The sequence below is a fragment of the Poeciliopsis prolifica genome, unplaced genomic scaffold (genome assembly GCF_027474105.1).
Source record: "Poeciliopsis prolifica strain line A6 unplaced genomic scaffold, Auburn_PproV2 SCAFFOLD073, whole genome shotgun sequence".
Classification (NCBI taxonomy): Eukaryota; Metazoa; Chordata; class Actinopteri; order Cyprinodontiformes; family Poeciliidae; genus Poeciliopsis; species Poeciliopsis prolifica.
In genome coordinates this window covers 332,501-352,378 of record NW_026562448.1, presented here as the reverse complement: position 1 = coordinate 352,378, position 19,878 = coordinate 332,501, and the positions used below count along the sequence as shown (strand labels likewise).

Sequence of the window (19,878 nt, the reverse complement as noted above, 5' to 3'; positions counted from 1 at the left end):
AATATTTGGACCCACAAAGACAAAACCCGGCCTGGTTCTGAACCACCTGCTGATCCTCGCCAAATTCTTCATCACTCTGTAAATAGAAAACCAAACTGTTCAGCCTTTAAAAACCTTCTGATGGAAAAACGCTTCAGAACCTTAAAACTGATGGAAAACAAGCAGGGAATGAAACTTTTGGACGCTCATAACGACCTGACTTTATTTGACAACTAAAATAAATTCTTTTTTCTGTCTTTTCGCTGTTTTGTTTTTGTTCAGTAATCTCTGATGTCTGAATGATTTGATTTATTTCACTTCTTTATTTTGTTATGATCTTTTAGTTATATGTGCCTGAAGCCTGATTGTATATATTTGTATAATTGTTAAGTAATTAATAAAAAAAAGTCTTCGCTCTTCAATGTTGTCCGCATGCGCGAAATGTCTATATGTAAACAATGCCATGCAGCAGGCCTGATGACGTCAGAGCCTGACCGCACGTCACTGTGACGCACATGTGGAACATTTTAAGAATGTATTTTATATGTAACGTTTTTATCCCACGTGTTCAGCTTTTTGAACAGTTTGTCCTTGAACGCACCGTCTCAAACACGTTGCTATGGCAACGGCGAACCAGCGGCTTCGTCAGCTGAGCGTTTTTTTGTTTCGCTTTATTTGAAATAAGTTGGCAGAAGATGGAGCCTGAGGAGCTGCAGGAGCCTCCTGCAGGAGGAGGAGGAGGAGGAGGAGGAGGAGGAGGAGGAGGAGGAGGAGGAAGAGGAAGAGGAGGAGGAGGAAGAGGAAGAGGAGGAGGAAGAGGAGGAGGAGGAGGAAGAGGAGGAAGAGGAGGAGGAAGAGGAGGAGGAGGAAGAGGAAGAGGAGGAGGAGGAGGAGGAAGGAGCAGACTGGAGCGCAGAGCCTCAGGTGAGTCCTACCTGTACCAGTTAGCTTTAGCTTTAGCTACTGTTGAAATTGAATTTTAAAGTAGCACAATAGCACACAGGCTAATCTTTACTTTAAGATAAATTTAGATAAAGATCCAAACTAAAACAACTGAATCTGACTCTGAACTTATATAAATTCTTAGGGAGGATTTGACAGAAAACAGCCTAGAATCTCTTTAGACAGAGTCTGTCTGCCAGGCAGTGAACAGATTCCTGAGCATGGTTCAAAAGTTCACTAGGATCTTAACACTTTTTATAAATAATTTGATCTATATTAGAATATATTTCTTTAAGCATGTTTTGAATTAGTTACTTCTTAGATCCAAAGTTATAGTCATTATTTAGCATTACATTTTGTGCAAGCTTGGTTAAAAATACAAACTACTTTCTTGTGGAAACATTTGAGTCAGAAAACTAAAACAGACAGAGGAAGTAAATTTAGCTCAGGGAGAGTTGCAGGAGACGCCTGGTACGGCAGAGACCCAGTTGGACGATCCATATATCTGCCTTTGGGTTCTTTAGCAGGAGGTAATAAAATCAATGGGAAGGCCCACAAAGGAAAACACACACCTCCTAATGCATATATTTAAATGAGGAGAATACACATTATTATAAAATGGTTTGTTTTACAGCAGGAGTTCAAATCTCTTTGTGCTGAGTGAGAGTTTCCCAAAAGATGCATCTTTTGTTTGTTTCTGTTTCTGTTTCTGTCCTTTTTACTCAGTTCATTGTTTCTGTTTTGTCATGTCTTGGACTTTTGATGATCTAGGTGAGATGCTTATTGTAACATTCTTCTTGCATTGATTTTCTCTGGATAAAACTCTGAATATCTAAAGTCTGACGTCGTATGATTGCTCTTTCTCCCTGCACATTTATACAGACACAAGAACCTAGGACAAGAGGAATGAATTAACGAGCTAAATCAAGTTATTCCTCTTTTACTTCTTAACACATTCAGCGTCGCTTTTTCTGGGTCTGTGAACAAAAGTCTGTCCATTAAGGTGACGTCATCTCTGAACAAAATATTCACTTTGAAAGAGCAAAAGAAATGATTTAACTCCTGGTTCAAGAAAAGATTTCACCTTTTATTCGTGTAACAGAAAATGTGTTTCATACTGGAGGAAAAAATCAGTGCGTTCCCCGGCAGGGCCGGCCCAAGGCATACGCAAACTAATCAGCCGTTTAGGGCCACCGTGGGGCCCCTCAGTGGAGCTGATTGATTTTAGTAATAATTTCTGTCATTATAATATGAAAAACACAAAATTTCACCATGAATTGATTTGTTTTTACAATAAAGTCTGTAGAAATCATTATTTCCACATACAGTTTATCAGGTGTGTGAATAATCTAATGATGGGACTGCTGCTTGCAGCCGCTCCACAAGTTAGCAGAACCAGGGGCCCAAAACCACATTTGGCTTAGAGCCCCATGGAGGCTTGGACCGGCCCTCTGCTCTGCCCCACCCCACTTTGCCCCGCCCCACTTTGCCCCGCCCCACTTTGCCCCGCCCCACTTTGCCGCCCCACTTTGCCCCACCCCACTTTGCCCCACCCCACTTTGCCCGCCCACTTTGCCCCGCCCCACTTTGCCCCGCCCACTTTGCCCACCCCACTTTGCCCCACCCCACTTTGCCCCACCCCGCTTTGCCCCGCCCCACTCTGCCCCGCCCCACTTTGCCCCACCCCACTTTGCCCCACCCCACTTTGCCCCACCCCACTTTGCCCCGCCCCACTCTGCCCCGCCCCACTTTGCCCCACCCCACTTTGCCCCACCCCACTTTGCCCCGCCCCACTTTGCCCCGCCCCACTTTGCCCCGCCCCACTTTGCCCCACCCCACTTTGCCCCGCCCCACTCTGCCCCGCCCCACTTTGCCCCGCCCCACTCTGCCCCGCCCCACTCTGCCCCGCCCCACTTTGCCCCACCCCACTTTGCCCCACCCCACTTTGCCCCACCCCACTTTGCCCCGCCCCACTCTGCCCCGCCCCACTTTGCCCCGCCCCACTCTGCCCCGCCCCACTCTGCCCCGCCCCACTTTGCCCCGCCCCACTCTGCCCCGCCCCGTTTTGCCCCACCCCACTTTGCCCCACCCCACTTTGCCCCACCCCACTTTGCCCCGCCCCCACTCTGCCCCGCCCCACTCTGCCCCGCCCCACTTTGCCCCGCCCCACTCTGCCACGCCCCACTCTGCCCCGCCCCACTCTGCCCCGCCCGTTTTGCCCCGCCCCGCTTTGCCCCGCCTCGCCCCAGGAAGCAACAGAAGAAGCTGATCAGCTGATCATGCTGCAGCCAGAAAAATCAGCTGGTCTGCTGCAGCTCTCCCAGTCTGAACTGGTTCTGTGCTGCAGGTTCCAGTGAAGGTGCTGCATGCTCACGGTGATGACGTCACCACAGCCCGGTTCTGTTGCGGCGACCGCAACATCCTGAGCTGCTCATTGGACGGCAGCGCCATCCTCTGGGTAAACTGCCGCTCTGCACTGGTTCTTGCTGTGTGGCTCTGCACTGACCTCCGACCTCTGCAGGACGCGGAGAGCGGCCGGCCTCTGAGGCTGTTTGCTGGAGTTCACAGCAGAGCCATCACTGAGTGTGCTCTGATCCCCACCAGCAACAGGTTGGGCTCACACCACCTACAGCTGGAGTCTGATAATTTACACTGATCCAGGTCAACAGACTGACCTTAAGGTGTGTGTGTGTCTCTGTGTGTCTCTGTGTGTCTCTGTGTGTCTCTGTGTGTGTGTCTCTTTGTGTCTCTGTGTGTCTCTGTGTGTGTGTCTCTGTGTGTGTGTCTCTGTGTGTCTCTGTGTGTCTCTGTGTGTGTGTGTCTCTGTGTGTCTCTGTGTGTCTCTGTGTGTGTGTCTCTGTGTGTGTGTCTCTGTGTGTCTCTGTGTGTGTGTCTCTGTGTGTGTGTCTCTGTGTGTCTCTGTGTGTGTGTCTCTGTGTGTGTGTCTCTGTGTGTGTGTCTCTGTGTGTCTCTGTGTGTCTCTGTGTGTCTCTGTGTGTGTGTGTCTCTGTGTGTGTCTCTGTGTGTCTCTGTGTGTGTGTGTCTCTGTGTGTGTCTCTGTGTGTCTCTGTGTGTGTGTCTCTGTGTGTCTCTGTGTGTCTCTGTGTGTCTCTGTGTGTGTGTGTCTCTGTGTGTGTCTCTGTGTGTGTGTCTCTGTGTGTGTGTCTCTGTGTGTGTCTCTGTGTGTGTGTCTCTGTGTCTGTGTGTGTCTCTGTGTCTCTGTGTGTCTCTGTGTGTGTGTCTCTGTGTGTCTCTGTGTGTGTGTGTCTCTGTGTGTCTCTGTGTGTGTGTCTCTGTGTGTGTGTGTCTCTGTGTGTGTCTCTGTGTGTCTCTGTGTGTCTCTGTGTGTGTGTGTCTCTGTGTGTCTCTTTGTGTCTCTGTGTGTCTCTGTGTGTCTCTGTGTGTGTGTCTCTTTGTGTCTCTGTGTGTCTCTGTGTGTCTCTGTGTGTGTGTCTCTTTGTGTCTCTGTGTGTCTCTGTGTGTGTGTGTCTCTGTGTGTGTGTCTCTGTGTGTCTCTGTGTGTCTCTGTGTGTCTCTCTGTGTGTCTCTGTGTGTGTCTCTGTGTGTGTCTCTGTGTGTGTCTCTGTGTGTGTGTGTCTCTGTGTGTCTCTGTGTGTCTCTGTGTGTGTGTGTGTCTCTGTGTGTGTCTCTGTGTGTCTCTGTGTGTGTGTCAGGATGGTGACGGTGTCCTGGGACAGGAAGATGGTGGCCTGGGACCTGGAGACAGGACGTGTCCTGGTACCTGCTGTCCTCCTCCCGCCCCCTGCGGGGAGGACGGCCTGCTGACCGTCTCCGCTCTGTCTGTCCAGTGGGAGACGCAGTTGGACGGCCTGCTGACGTCCTGCAGCTGCTCGTCTGACGGCCGGCTGCTGGCCTGCGCCGCCGAGCCTCAGGAAATTGTCTTCATCTGCAGCACCTCCGGTGGCCAGATGTTGCATCGCATCAACAGTAGGACGGCGTCTCGGCGCACCGGACTCCGCCCGTCCCTGTGAGACGTTCACGTGCCGCTCTTGTCCCCCCGCAGACCACCACCGCTCCACCATCACACGGGTCCGCTTCGACCCTGTGGACCAGCGGGTGGCGTCGGTGTCCGCAGACCGGACCGTCAAGCTGTGGGACGCTCAGGCTAAGAGGACGACCATGTCCATCAGCAGGTTGGCGCGGCGCAGCTCTCTGTGCTCCAGGGGGCGCTGTTGTCCGTTCTCTCCATCAGAACCTCTCAGGTCCTGTTCAGTAGAAAGTTCTATCATTGACTCATCCTGAACAAGCATGTGGTGACAGTGGAGAGGAACAACAGGGACAACCTCGCAGAATGACAACGGTTTCCATGGCGATAGAAAGTACCCCCAGGTCTCATCATCTGTTTGCTCTCTCCCTCAGTAACCATAGCAACGTGATTTCCAGCTGCTGCTTCAACGGCAACGGGCACTTCCTGTGCACGGCATCATGGGATAGGACGCTGAAGCTCTGGGACCTGCAGGGGGGAGAATTCCGGTCTCAAGGTGGCGCCGTGCTGGAGCGCGGCCATGAGGGCAGCGTGAGCTGCTGCGTGCTGTCGGCTGACGGTGAGGCGTTCAGGGACGGCGAGGCGTTCGGGGACAGTGAGGCGTTCAGGGACAGTGAGGCGTTCAGGGACAGTGAGGCGTTCAGGGACAGTGAGGCGTTCAGGGACGGTGAGGCGTTCAGTGAGGCGTTCAGGGACAGTGAGGCGTTCAGGGACGGTGAGCCGTTCAGTGAGGCGTTCAGGGACAGTGAGGCGTTCGGGACGGTGAGGCGTTCAGGGACGGCGAGGCGTTCGGGGACAGCGAGGCGTTCAGGGACAGTGAGGCGTTCAGGGACAGTGAGGCGTTCAGGGACAGTGAGGCGTTCAGGGACGGTGAGGCGTTCAGTGAGGCGTTCAGGGACAGTGAGGCGTTCAGGGACAGTGAGGCGTTCAGGGACGGTGAGGCGTTCAGGGACGGTGAGGCGTTCAGTGAGGCGTTCAGGGACAGTGAGGCGTTCAGGGACGGTGAGGCGTTCAGTGAGGCGTTCAGGGACGGTGAGGCGTTCAGTGAGGCGTTCAGGGACAGTGAGGCGTTCGGGGACGGTGAGGCGTTCAGGGACGGCGAGGCGTTCGGGACAGCGAGGCGTTCAGGAACAGTGAGGCGTTCAGGGACAGTGAGGCGTTCAGGGACAGTGAGGCGTTCAGGGACGGTGAGGCGTTCAGTGAGGCGTTCAGGGACAGTGAGGCGTTCAGGGACGGTGAGGCGTTCAGTGAGGCGTTCAGGGACGGTGAGGCGTTCAGTGAGGCGTTCAGGGACAGTGAGGCGTTCGGGGACAGTGAGGCGTTCGGGGACAGTGAGGCGTTCGGGGACGGTGAGGCGTTCAGGGACGGCGAGGCGTTCGGGGACAGCGAGGCGTTCAGGGACAGTGAGGCGTTCAGGGACAGTGAGGCGTTCAGGGACAGTGAGGCGTTCAGGGACGGTGAGGCGTTCAGTGAGGCGTTCAGGGACAGTGAGGCGTTCAGGGACGGTGAGGCGTTCAGTGAGGCGTTCAGGGACGGTGAGGCGTTCAGTGAGGCGTTCAGGGACAGTGAGGCGTTCGGGGACAGTGAGGCGTTCGGGGACAGTGAGGCGTTCAGTGAGGCGTTCAGGGACAGTGAGGCTTTCAGTGAGGCGTTCAGGGACAGTGAGGTTCAGACTAAATCCTGCATCCAGAGGAATCTGCAGCTCCTTCTGAAACAGTTTTTGTGCCTCCAACATGATTTTCAGAAACACTGAGTTGCACGGGAACGTCCCACTAAAACCATTCGGTTGATGACGGACCAGCCCGGTTCTGCTAACCTGGTTCTGGTCCTTCCTGTCTCCCTCGTGTCCTCAGGTGACATGTTGGTGTCCGGCTCCTACGACCGGACCGTGGCGCTGTGGATCCGTCCTCGCTCCGCCGGACTCTGGTTCTGAGGGTGAGGAGAACCCTCCGCTTGTTTCCCGAGGAGACGAAGATCAGCTGATTTCTGTTAATCAGCTGATGTGTGTTTACTTCCAGGGCCACTCTGATTGGGTGACGGACGTGTCTCTCAGCGCTGACAGGAAGCTGCTTGTGTCTTCTTCCAAGGTTGACTTCCTGTTTCTTAAAGACAAACTGGACTTTTAGGAAGTATTCACATTTCCTCAGCCTGCAGTATTTGTTTTAACCAGCAGGAGGCAGAGCAGAGCTGAGAAGTGAAACATGGTTTTTAACAATCTGAAAAGTGGCATGTCTTTGAGTTTGCGCTCAGTGGCGCCCCTTCTTCTGAAAGGGTGTAAATACTTTAGTGCAGGGTGTCAAACTCCAGTCCCGGGGGCCACTGGAGGCCCTTCAACCTTTAGAGGAGCCTTTAGATGAGACTGCTGACCTATGACTCATTATTCTGCATCACCTGAGAATAATGAGGTCATAGGCTGTGGAGATCTGATCCACACTGGAGGAGGTGATGAAGCCGTTTCATTCCAGTGTTTTTGTACATGCGGCTCATCTAAAACCTGCAGGACTGGAGTTTGACAGCTGTGCTTCAGGCCGTCCTCCGGCTTGGCTGCGCGTTAACCTTTGACCTTTGACGTGCAGGACGGCAGCGTCCGGCTGTGGGACGTGCAGAACGTGGAGCAGATCCCCGAGGTGATGCAGATCAAAAGCGGAGAGGGAACCGGGGTCCAGATCCTGAAGGTGTGGACGTTTTCTGGCGACCCGGTTCTGGCGACCCGGTTCTGGCGACCCGGTTCTGGCGACCCGGTTCTGGCGACCCGGTTCTGGCGACCATGTTGATGAACATGCTCTTCTCTGGTTGCCATGACGACGCTCTCGCTCTCTGCAGTGTGAAGAGTGTGGAAGGCCGTTCCCGGTGTCCAGACTGCTGACCTCTGACCTGCTGACGAGTTGCGTCTTCTGCCGCCTCAAAGCTCCGCCCACGTCCCGCCTCCAGCCGCCGCTGTCTCCCTGCCCGTCTCCTCTGATTGGTGGAGAGCGCAGTGACGCCTGATGAGCTCAGGAACAGGAGCAGAGTGAGCATCCCCCGTTTGCTGCGTACGAGATCTTCGGATGGAACCGCTCCTCTGATCACAGATTCTGTGTCACATGACCCAGTGAACACTTTCTCTCTGATATTTGACCTTTGACCTGCTGTTCTTTTCAGGTTTAAATTTGAATTTTTTTTCTAAATTGCATCATTTTTGGTTAGTTTTTTAATCTGAGGTGGAAGTGAAAAAACAAAAAAACAAAATCCTTCAACAAGGTAAATATGCATTCATTGTCAGGATTGGGGGCGGGGCTCCCTCTGGACCGGTCCGTGTGATTGGTCTGCAGGAAACACTCTGCTGCCCAACCAATCAGATGGCAGCATCTCATGATTGGAAACAGGAAACGATGATGCTCTGGGTCAGAGTTTCCTTCATTGCAGCGGCTTCCGCTTTGTTCAGTGAGATTGTCAGTCTGCAGATTATGTCAGTGTGCAGATTATGTCAGTCTGCAGACTGGCTGTGGTTGAACTTTGTCTATTTTCTCTCTGATTTGGGCCAATAAATCTACCATCACCAGGAAACATTGAACATTCTAATCTGACTGCCTTCCTTAGTTTCTTTTTATGGAACTGATCAGTGAAATATTTGGAATAAAGATCTGAAAGCAGCAGCGACATGAACAGGAAGTAGAGACGACAGCGGCTGAGATATTTGTGGGTTTTATTGAGCAGGCGGCGGCATCAGAAGGTGCTCTGCAGCAGGCAGCGGCAGCCGCAGCCGGCCGGACACTCGTCCTGGCGCCGGAACCAGTCCATCATGTGTCCGGTATGGCCGCCGTGGCCGCAGCTCAGGCAGAAGTTGGAGGAGCCGCGCACGGCGACGTGGCACACGGCGCACTGGAAGGTCAGCCGCTTGCACACGGCGCACTGCGTCCGCGCGCCTGGCTGCGGCAGTGGCAGCAGTACAGCCCGAACTCTGCAGGGAAACGGACCCGTCAGAACCAGAACCCGACCCGGCCGGACCGCTGAAGGAAACGTACCGATGCCTTTGTGAGGTTCTGGCGGGCCGGCCGTGAACTTGAGGACGTCGGCCCGCTTGTCGCCCAGACCCCAGCGGTACAGGATTTCACCGTAGCTCTTCTTGAAGTCGTCGAACTGCAGCGTGTTGGCCGGGTCCAGCAGCCTGGCAGGAACAGGAAGTGACATCACCGCAACAACAGCTCTGGCTGGAACAGCTGTGACCGCGAGGGGCGTTGGCGTGCAACTACGTCTTGAGGCTGAACACTGACGGAGATCACATCGTCAGTGTTCAGCCTCGGCTGTTGTTTCTGCCGCCATTTTGTCCGTTACGTCTGACTTTTAACCCTCAAATAACCGACATCACACGGGTCGCAAATTATTCTGGCCAGAATAATCTTTGACCTCTGACACCTGTAGAACCAACATTTCTATCACCTTAGCACTGCAATCTGGGTGTATTTATAATATGTATCCCTCAAATAGCCAAATTCACTCTGATTATGACGTAATCTGTAACATGGAAGTACGTTTTCAAGACGTACTTGCTCACCATCGCCTCCTGTGGTCACAGAAAATGATGCAACACCTGATCTGCTAAGCGGTCCAAAGGAAGACTGAAGCCTTGATTCAGAGCCGAGGAGCAAACCCACCTCTTGTTCATGTCGTGCAGCTCCCGCTCTCGCTCCCGAGGGTCTGTGTAGCTCTGGCTGCCATAGCGATAGTCATCAGGAGAAGACTCCCCCCAGGGGGCGGGATGCTCGGGGTCTCTGACTGAAACACAGACAAAAAGGGTTGGAGCGGCCTGTAGGGGGAGCTGTGGAGGTTGGGGTGGCCTGTAGGGGGAGCTGTGGAGGTTGGGGTGGCCTGTAGGGGAGCTGTGGAGGTTGGGGTGGCCTGTAGGGGGAGCTGTGGAGGTTGGGGTGGCCTGTAGGGGGAGCTGTGGAGGCTCACCTGTGGTCCAGGTGGCTGTGATGGAGTCGGAGGTGCTGGAACAGGAGCCGGATGTCACGGAGCTGGAGGTGTAGCTGGGCTGAACACAGAGAAGGAACATCACTGAATCTGCTCCAGGCTCAGCAGCAGGGGGCGCTCCAACCACACGCTGACTTACATATCGGGAGTGGAGGCGGGAGCCGGGGTGTCCGTACAGAGAGTAGCAGTCAGGGGGCGGAGCCTGAGCCCTGAACACGCTGCAGAGCATGGCCAGAGTCTGGACGTCGCTCATCTGACTGTAGTGATCCAACTGATGGGTTATAATAGAAACAGCTCAGCGTTTACATTCCTCCACACCAACATATGATCACCTTCTGCAAACTCACAGCGTCTCCAGCAGGTGGCGCCCAAACGGGTGTCTGGCCCAGGGCGTCTCTGTGTCCGGGTCAGAATCTGGACTCAGGTCCTGACTGGTGGCGGCGGACGCCAGAGCCCAAACCTGCACAGCACAGGCAGGGAGGGGGAAGGTTGTGGACCACCAGGACACTGGAGACGTTCAGGCCGTGTGAAAACTTCTGAGAACCTGGGAGGAGATGGATTCACGCTCACCTTGGCCAGGTCTCTGCGTCCCACTGCAAGTGCTGCTGCTGCGTTCTTCTGACAGGTTTCCTGAATGTCGTTCATGTTCAGACTGAGGAAGACAAACAGATGTTCAGGTTGGACGGCGCGATGACGCCTTCGTCTTTCATCCAGACCGTCGCTCAGCAGATGCAACCGCATGCCCCCATCCTGCAGGGGTTCTGTGAGGCGGACGCTTGGCTTTGTATCCAGAGGATGGAGACAGCTGGTTCGGGTCTGGGGACAGTGTCTCTGGGGGACATGTGAGGACGAAGGGACTCACATGTAGCTCTCTCCCAGAGCCTTGTGCACAGGCAGCAGGCAGGAGATCTCCTGGATGATGACCTTCCCGGCCAGCTTGGTGGGCCGGCTGCTGTACTCCGCTCCTTCCCGCTTCGTCTTGAAGCGCCGCGATTTCTGACGGAGACACGGACAGACAGGAGGACGGGGACGGCCGGCCGAGGAGACAAAACAGCAGCTGATTAAACAGCTTCAGGATCACAGCAGAGGCTGTTCACACCGAGTGTCCGGACCACCGGAACCACCGCAGGATCTCTGGATCCAGTAAGTGGACCTCAGCTGCACGGATGGTCTAGCAGAACCGCGTAGTCTGGACCCGATTCACCAGCAGGTGCAGGCTGCTGGTTCTGCCGATCTCAGTGTGAACATCTCGTCAGCTTTAGGAGCCAAATTACTTCATAGCAGGTGAGACGCAACTCACCTGGACAGGTCAAAGGTTAGTAAGGACAGCAGACAGGAGGCACTGAGTTAGCTTAGCTTATGTGTTCAAAACGGACCAAGAACACCCAGTCCAGAACCCCGGGTCGGTTCTGCTCAGCTCAGAGGGAAAAGAGCTTATGTTTGGGCCAGAAATGAAATGTTTTTGGCTCCTTTATTTGAAAGCTGGTGATGAGAGGCAAAGATCAACAGGGCGGGAATCGAACCTGCGACAGCCTTATGTGGGCTGTGCTTAACCCCAACCCAGAAATGAATTTCTACCAGACAAAATTAAATATCTGGGTTTATTTGAGTCCATCAGAACTGAGCTTTGATCAGAACCGGACCACACAGTCACCGGTCAGAGAGAGACTTGCCAGTGGAAATCGCCTTTTGGTCCAGTTTGATGGTTTCTTCTTGTTTCAACTGGAAACAGTCCAACAGCTACTGGTTCCCAGTCAAGAAAGCTCTGCCTCTTCCTGACCGTCCAGACTGGAGGACAGAACCAGGGTCCAGTCAGAACCAGAATCCTGGATCTGCCAGCAGCAGCTGTGGGCGGAGCTTGCTGACCGGTCCCACTCTGCACTTTGGTGGACCGGTTCCGGAGGAACACCGGCGCCACCTTCAGGAATGGCAGGGGAAGCGTTACGCTCCGAGGAAATAGGTCAGAACCATAAACCAGTAGAATAAATCCAGGTAAGCCCAAAAGCAGCAGAGCCCAAACCGTCCGGCACCAACATCCAGTTGTTCTCCCAGCAGCCGCTGAGATCCGCCTCACAACACCAAGACACAGAACTGGATATGAAACCATGTTGATCATTTCTATACAATATCCATCAGTTCTATCAGAAATGATAGAAAACCTGATGCAGGGAGCAGGTTACTGGTTTCAGTAGGTTACTGGTTTCAACAGGTTACTGGTTTCAACAGGTTACTGGTTTCAGCAGGTTACTGGTTTCAGTAGGTTACTGGTTTCAGCAGGTTACTGGTTTCAACAGGTTACTGGTTTCAGTAGGTTACTGGTTGTTACTGGTTTCAGCAGGTTACTGGTTTCAACAGGTTACTGGTTTCAGTAGGTTACTGGTTTCAGCAGGTTACTGGTTTCAATAGGTTACTGGTTTCAGCAGGTTACTGGTTTCAATAGGTTACTGGTTTCAGTAGGTTACTGGTTTCAACAGGTTACTGGTTTCAGCAGGTTACTGGTTTCAATAGGTTATTGGTTTCAGTAGGTTACTGGTTTCAATAGGTTACTGGTTTCAGTAGGTTACTGGTTTCAGTAGGTTACTGGTTTCAACAGGTTACTGGTTTCAGCAGGTTACTGGTTTCAGTAGCTTACTGGTTTCAACAAGTTACTGGTTTCAGTAGGTTACTGGTTTCAGCAGGTTACTGGTTTCAGTAGCTTACTGGTTTCAATAGGTTATTGGTTTCAGTAGGTTAGTGGTTTCAATAGGTTACTGGTTTCAGTAGGTTACTGGTTTCAGCAGGTTACTGGTTTCAATAGGTTACTGGTTTCAGTAGGTTACTGGTTTCAACAGGTTACTGGTTTCAGTAGGTTACTGGTTTCAGCAGGTTACTGGTTTCAGCAGGTTACTGGTTTCAGCAGGTTACTGGTTTCAATAGGTTACTGGTTTCAGTAGGTTACTGGTTTCAATAGGTTACTGGTTTCAGTAGGTTACTGGTTTCAATAGGTTACTGGTTTCAATAAGTTTCAATAGGTTACTGGTTTCAACAGGTTACTGGTTTCAGCAGGTTACTGGTTTCAGCAGGTTACTGGTTTCAATAGGTTTACTGGTTTCAGTAGGTTACTGGTTTCAACAGGTTACTGGTTTCAATAGGTTACTGGTTTCAGTAGGTTACTGGTTTCAGCAGGTTACTGGTTTCAATAGGTTACTGGTTTCAGTAGGTTACTGGTTCAACAGGTTACTGGTTTCAGCAGGTTACTGGTTTCAGTAGGTTACTGGTTTCAGCAGGTTAATGGTTTCAATAGGTTACTGGTTTCAGTAGGTTACTGGTTTCAGCAGGTTACTGGTTTCAGTAGGTTACTGGTTTCAGCAGGTTACTGGTTTCAGCAGGTTACTGGTTTCAGTAGGTTACTGGTTTCAGTAGGTTACTGGTTTCAACAGGTTACTGGTTTCAGTAGGTTACTGGTTTCAGCAGGTTAGTGGTTTCAGTAGGTTACTGGTTTCAACAGGTTACTGGTTTCAGCAGGTTACTGGTTTCAGTAGGTTACTGGTTTCAGCAGGTTACTGGTTTCAGTAGGTTACTGGTTTCAACAGGTTACTGGTTTCAACAGTTACTGGTTTCAGTAGGTTACTGGTTTCAACAGGTTACTGGTTTCAGCAGGTTACTGGTTTCAACAGGTTACTGGTTTCAGTAGGTTACTGGTTTCAGCAGGTTACTGGTTTCAATAGGTTACTGGTTTCAGCAGGTTACTGGTTTCAATAGGTTACTGGTTTCAGTAGGTTACTGGTTTCAACAGGTTACTGGTTTCAGCAGGTTACTGGTTTCAATAGGTTATTGGTTTCAGTAGGTTACTGGTTTCAATAGGTTACTGGTTTCAGTAGGTTACTGGTTTCAGTAGGTTACTGGTTTCAACAGGTTACTGGTTTCAGCAGGTTACTGGTTTCAGTAGCTTACTGGTTTCAACAAGTTACTGGTTTCAGTAGGTTACTGGTTTCAGCAGGTTACTGGTTTCAGTAGTTACTGGTTTCAATAGGTTATTGGTTTCAGTAGGTTAGTGGTTCAATAGGTTACTGGTTTCAGCAGGTTACTGGTTTCAATAGGTTACTGGTTTCAGTAGGTTACTGGTTTCAACAGGTTACTGGTTTCAGTAGGTTACTGGTTTCAGCAGGTTACTGGTTTCAGCAGGTTACTGGTTTCAGCAGGTTACTGGTTTCAATAGGTTACTGGTTTCAGTAGGTTACTGGTTTCAATAGGTTACTGGTTTCAGTAGGTTACTGGTTTCAATAGGTTACTGGTTTCAATAAGTTTCAATAGGTTACTGGTTTCAACAGGTTACTGGTTTCAGCAGGTTACTGGTTTCAGTAGGTTACTGGTTTCAGCAGGTTACTGGTTTCAATAGGTTACTGGTTTCAGTAGGTTACTGGTTTCAGCAGGTTACTGGTTTCAATAGGTTACTGGTTTCAGTAGGTTACTGGTTTCAACAGGTTACTGGTTTCAGCAGGTTACTGGTTTCAGTAGGTTACTGGTTTCAGCAGGTTAATGGTTTCAATAGGTTACTGGTTTCAGTAGGTTACTGGTTTCAGCAGGTTACTAGTTTCAGTAGGTTACTGGTTTCAGCAGGTTACTGGTTTCAGCAGGTTACTGGTTTCAGTAGGTTACTGGTTTCAGTAGGTTACTGGTTTCAACAGGTTACTGGTTTCAGTAGGTTACTGGTTTCAGCAGGTTAGTGGTTTCAGTAGGTTACTGGTTTCAGTAGGTTACTGGTTTCAGCAGGTTACTGGTTTCAGTAGGTTACTGGTTTCAGTAGGTTACTGGTTTCAACAGGTTACTGGTTTCAGCAGGTTACTGGTTTCAACAGGTTACTGGTTTCAGTAGGTTACTGGTTTCAGCAGGTTACTGGTTTCAGCAGGTTACTGGTTTCAGTAGGTTACTGGTTTCAACAGGTTACTGGTTTCAGCAGGTTACTGGTTTCAGTAGGTTACTGGTTTCAGCAGGTTACTGGTTTCAACAGGTTACTGGTTTCAGTAGGTTACTGGTTTCAGCAGGTTACTGGTTTCAATAGGTTACTGGTTTCAGCAGGTTACTGGTTTCAGTAGGTTACTGGTTTCAGCAGGTTACTGGTTTCAGTAGGTTACTGGTTTCAGTAGGTTACTGGTTTCAGCAGGTTACTGGTTTCAGCAGGTTACTGGTTTCAGTAGGTTACTGGTTTCAGCAGGTTACTGGTTTCAATAAGTTACTGGTTTCAGTAGGTTACTGGTTTCAGTAGGTTACTGGTTTCAGCAGGTTACTGGTTTCAGTAGGTTACTGGTTTCAGCAGGTTACTGGTTTCAATAGGTTACTGGTTTCAACAGGTTACTGGTTTCAATAGGTTACTGGTTTCAATAAGTTACTGGTTTCAATAGGTTACTGGTTTCAGCAGGTTACTGGTTTCAATAGGTTACTGGTTTCAGTAGGTTACTGGTTTCAGTAGGTTACTGGTTTCAATAGGTTACTGGTTTCAATAGGTTACTGGTTTCAGCAGGTTACTGGTTTCAGTAGGTTACTGGTTTCAACAGGTTACTGGTTTCAGTAGGTTACTGGTTTCAGCAGGTTACTGGTTTCAGTAGGTTACTGGTTTCAGGAGGTTACTGGTTTCAGCAGGTTACTGGTTTCAGCAGGTTACTGGTTTCAGTAGGTTACTGGTTTCAGCAGGTTACTGGTTTCAGTCGCTTACTGGTTTCAGCAGTTTACTGGTTTCAGTAGGTTACTGGTTTCAGGAGGTTACTGGTTTCAGCAGGTTACTGGTTTCAATAGGTTACTGGTTTCAGCAGGTTACTGGTTTCAGCAGGTTACTGGTTTCAGTAGCTTACTGGTTTCAACAGGTTACTGGTTTCAGTAGGTTACTGGTTTCAGTAGGTTACTGGTTTCAGCAGGTTACTGGTTTCAACAGGTTACTGGTTTCAGCAGGTTACTGGTTTCAGTAGGTTACTGGTTTCAGCAGGTTACTGGTTTCAATAGGTTACTGGTTTCAGTAGGTTACTGGTTTCAGTAGGTTACTGGTTTCAACAGGTTACTGGTTTCAGCAGGTTACTGGTTTCAGTAGCTTACTGGTTTCAAGTTACTGGTTTCAGTAGGTTACTGGTTTCAGTAGGTTACTGGTTTCAGTAGCTTACTGGTTTCAACAGGTTACTGGTTTCAGTAGGTTACTGGTTTCAGTAGGTTACTGGTTTCAATAGGTTACTGGTTTCAGCAGGTTACTGGTTTCAGTAGGTTACTGGTTTCAGTAGGTTACTGGTTTCAGCAGGTTACTGGTTTCAACAGGTTACTGGTTTCAGTAGGTTACTGGTTTCAATAAGTTACTGGTTTCAATAGGTTACTGGTTTCAGCAGGTTACTGGTTTCAATAGGTTACTGGTTTCAGTAGGTTACTGGTTTCAGCAGGTTACTGGTTTCAGTAGGTTACTGGTTTCAGCAGGTTACTGGTTTCAACAGGTTACTGGTTTCAGTAGGTTACTGGTTTCAATAGGTTACTGGTTTCAATAGGTTACTGGTTTCAGCAGGTTACTGGTTTCAGTAGGTTACTGGTTTCAGCAGGTTACTGGTTTCAGTAGTTTACTGGTTTCAACAGGTTACTGGTTTCAGTAGGTTACTGGTTTCAGCAGGTTACTGGTTTCAGTAGGTTACTGGTTTCAGCAGGTTACTGGTTTCAGTAGCTTACTGGTTTCAGCAGGTTACTGGTTTCAGTAGCTTACTGGATTCAACAGGTTACTGGTTTCAGTAGCTTACTGGTTTCACAGGTTACTGGTTTCAGTAGCTTACTGGTTTCAGCAGGTTACTGGTTTCAGTAGCTTACTGGTTTCAGCAGGTTACTGGTTTCAGTAGCTTACTGGTTTCAGCAGGTTACTGGTTTCAGTAGCTTACTGGTTTCAACAGGTTACTGGTTTCAGTAGCTTACTGGTTTCAAGGTTACTGGTTTCAGTAGCTTACTGGTTTCAACAGGTTACTGGTTTCAGTAGGTTACTGGTTTCAGGAGGTTACTGGTTTCAGCAGGTTACTGGTTTCAATAGGTTACTGGTTTCAGCAGGTTACTGGTTTCAGCAGGTTACTGGTTTCAGTAGGTTACTGGTTTCAACAGGTTACTGGTTTCAGTAGGTTACTGGTTTCAGGAGGTTACTGGTTTCAGTAGGTTACTGGTTTCAGCAGGTTACTGGTTTCAATAGGTTACTGGTTTCAGCAGGTTACTGGTTTCAGGAGGTTACTGGTTTCAGCAGGTTACTGGTTTCAATAGGTTACTGGTTTCAGCAGGTTACTGGTTTCAGCAGGTTACTGGTTTCAGTAGGTTACTGGTTTCAGCAGGTTACTGGTTTCAGTAGCTTACTGGTTTCACAGGTTACTGGTTTCAGTAGGTTACTGGTTTCAGCAGGTTACTGGTTTCAGTAGGTTACTGGTTTCAGCAGGTTACTGGTATCAGTAGCTTACTGGTTTCAGCAGGTTACTGGTTTCAGTTACTGGTTTCAACAGGTTACTGGTTTCAGTAGCTTACTGGTTTCAACAGGTTACTGGTTTCAGTAGGTTACTGGTTTCAGCAGTTTACTGGTTTCAGTAGGTTACTGGTTTCAGGAGGTTACTGGTTTCAGCAGGTTACTGGTTTCAATAGGTTACTGGTTTCAGCAGGTTACTGGTTTCAGCAGGTTACTGGTTTCAGTAGCTTACTGGTTTCAACAGGTTACTGGTTTCAGTAGGTTACTGGTTTCAGGAGGTTACTGGTTTCAGCAGGTTACTGGTTTCAGTAGGTTACTGGTTTCAGCAGGTTACTGGTTTCAATAGGTTACTGGTTTCAGCAGGTTACTGGTTTCAGGAGGTTACTGGTTTCAGCAGGTTACTGGTTTCAATAGGTTACTGGTTTCAGCAGGTTACTGGTTTCAGTAGCTTACTGGTTTCAGCAGGTTACTGGTTTCAACAGGTTACTGGTTTCAGCAGGTTGGTTTCAGTAGGTTACTGGTTTCAGTAGGTTACTGGTTTCAGCAGGTTACTGGTTTCAACAGGTTACTGGTTTCAGTAGGTTACTGGTTTCAGTAGGTTACTGGTTTCAGCAGGTTACTGGTTTCAGTAGGTTACTGGTTTCAGGAGGTTACTGGTTTCAGTAGGTTACTGGTTTCAGTAGGTTACTGGTTTCAACAGGTTACTGGTTTCAGCAGGTTACTGGTTTCAGTAGGTTACTGGTTTCAGTAGGTTACTGGTTTCAGCAGGTCACTGGTTTCAACAGGTTACTGGTTTCAGTAGGTTACTGTTTTCAGTAGGTTACTGGTTTCAGCAGGTTACTGGTTTCAGTAGGTTACTGGTTTCAGCAGGTTACTGGTTTCAGTAGGTTACTGGTTTCAGCAGGTTACTGGTTTCAGTAGCTTACTGGTTTCAACAGGTTACTGGTTTCAGTAGCTTACTGGTTTCAACAGGTTACTGGTTTCAGTAGGTTACTGGTTTCAGCAGTTTACTGGTTTCAGTAGGTTACTGGTTTCAGGAGGTTACTGGTTTCAGCAGGTTACTGGTTTCAATAGGTTACTGGTTTCAGCAGGTTACTGGTTTCAGTAGCTTACTGGTTTCAACAGGTTACTGGTTTCAGTAGGTTACTGGTTTCAGGAGGTTACTGGTTTCAGCAGGTTACTGGTTTCAGTAGGTTACTGGTTTCAGCAGGTTACTGGTTTCATAGGTTACTGGTTTCAGCAGGTTACTGGTTTCAGTAGCTTACTGGTTTCAGCAGGTTACTGGTTTCAACAGGTTACTGGTTTCGTTTCAACAGGTTATGGTTTCAGTTATGGTTTTAGGTTTTTTAGTTTTAAGTTACTTTTAGGTTTTTCAGTAGTTTGTTTTCAGTAGGTTACTGGTTTTCAGGTTACTGGTTTCAGTAGGTTACTGTTTCAGTAGGTTACTGGTTTCAGTAGGTTACTGGTTTCAGTAGGTTACTGGTTTCAACAGGTTACTGGTTTCAGCAGGTTACTGGTTTCAGTAGGTTACTGGTTTCAGTAGGTTACTGGTTTCAGCAGGTCACTGGTTTCAACAGGTTACTGGTTTCAGTAGGTTACTTTTCAGTAGGTTACTGGTTTCAGCAGGTTACTGGTTTCAGTAGGTTACTGGTTTCAGGAGGTTACTGGTTTCTCAGTCAAAAGCTGGTTGGAAACCTGAGGTCAGCAGGTGTAAGTCAGTTCTGGTGGATCTGAACTTTGACCTCAGTATGAGAAACTGCAGACTGATAGGAGGAACCAAAGAGCTCTGTTAAAGGCAAATCTTCTGAATCCGGGATTAAATCATTTCCTTTCACATAATCATGGTGGCAGAAACCATTTGTTAAAACCTAATCAATATATTTGTCCTATTGATGTTTGTTGTGACACGTTTCCTGCAAACGAACGACGTCATCAGTCCAAGTTTATCGTTTATTCATCGTTCAGAAACTCTGTGATGAACCACAGCAAAGGTCAACAAAGGTCAACAAAGGTCAGCAAAGGTCCATAAGGTGAAACAACCTGAACAGGTGATCAACCTGAACCACCTTTTACTCTCCGTCTCACTTCGTCGTTAAGCACAGCCGTTGCCGTGGTAACCGCAAGCTGAGCAGAGATTAGGTGAAAACATTCAGTCCGTTTAGCATTAGCATTAGCATCAGGTTTCCAGGCTTGATATGTATTGATTATTAATGAGCCTCTCATGAACTCAGCGGCGACTGATCTTAACAATAATTACTGACAATATTCATTTTAACATGTTTTTTTATGATTCCTTAATGAAGCTACAAATGTTTAGGATCTTAGTGAATATTTTGATAAGCCTGTCAGAACAGGAAGTTCTGCTCTCAGCTTCCTGTTGGCCTTCAGTTTGTCACCTGCTGCAGAGACGCAAAACCTGATCGACGTATTGATCGGCCTTGCCCAAAAGTATTCATACCTGTCAGGTTTGACGTTCAACCATGAAGTTTGGTACCGAGACACCAGAACCAAGAGCTGAAGGTTCTGTCCAGATCCAGAACCTGAACCTGGAGGAGGCAGC

The 19,878-nt window shown here is 49.1% G+C and overlaps 1 protein-coding gene and 1 pseudogene across 1 annotated transcript in view; one reads left to right on the top strand and one right to left on the bottom strand.

Moving 5' to 3' along the window:
- Positions 1 to 858: 858 nt before the first annotated feature.
- Positions 859 to 8,121, top strand: LOC129352189 (WD repeat-containing protein 88-like; annotated as a pseudogene).
- Positions 8,122 to 8,595: 474 nt separating this feature from the next.
- LOC129352133 (GATOR complex protein WDR59-like) overlaps positions 8,596 to 19,878 on the bottom strand; it is an 18,934-nt gene continuing 7,651 nt past the window's right edge. Inside the window, 8 exon segments of the mRNA XM_055021001.1 lie at positions 8,596 to 8,829; positions 8,832 to 8,867; positions 8,932 to 9,074; positions 9,562 to 9,682; positions 9,863 to 9,941; positions 10,020 to 10,340; positions 10,451 to 10,532; positions 10,743 to 10,876. Coding sequence (XP_054876976.1) covers positions 8,633 to 8,829; positions 8,832 to 8,867; positions 8,932 to 9,074; positions 9,562 to 9,682; positions 9,863 to 9,941; positions 10,020 to 10,340; positions 10,451 to 10,532; positions 10,743 to 10,876 — 1,113 coding nt within the window. The 3' untranslated portion in view covers positions 8,596 to 8,632.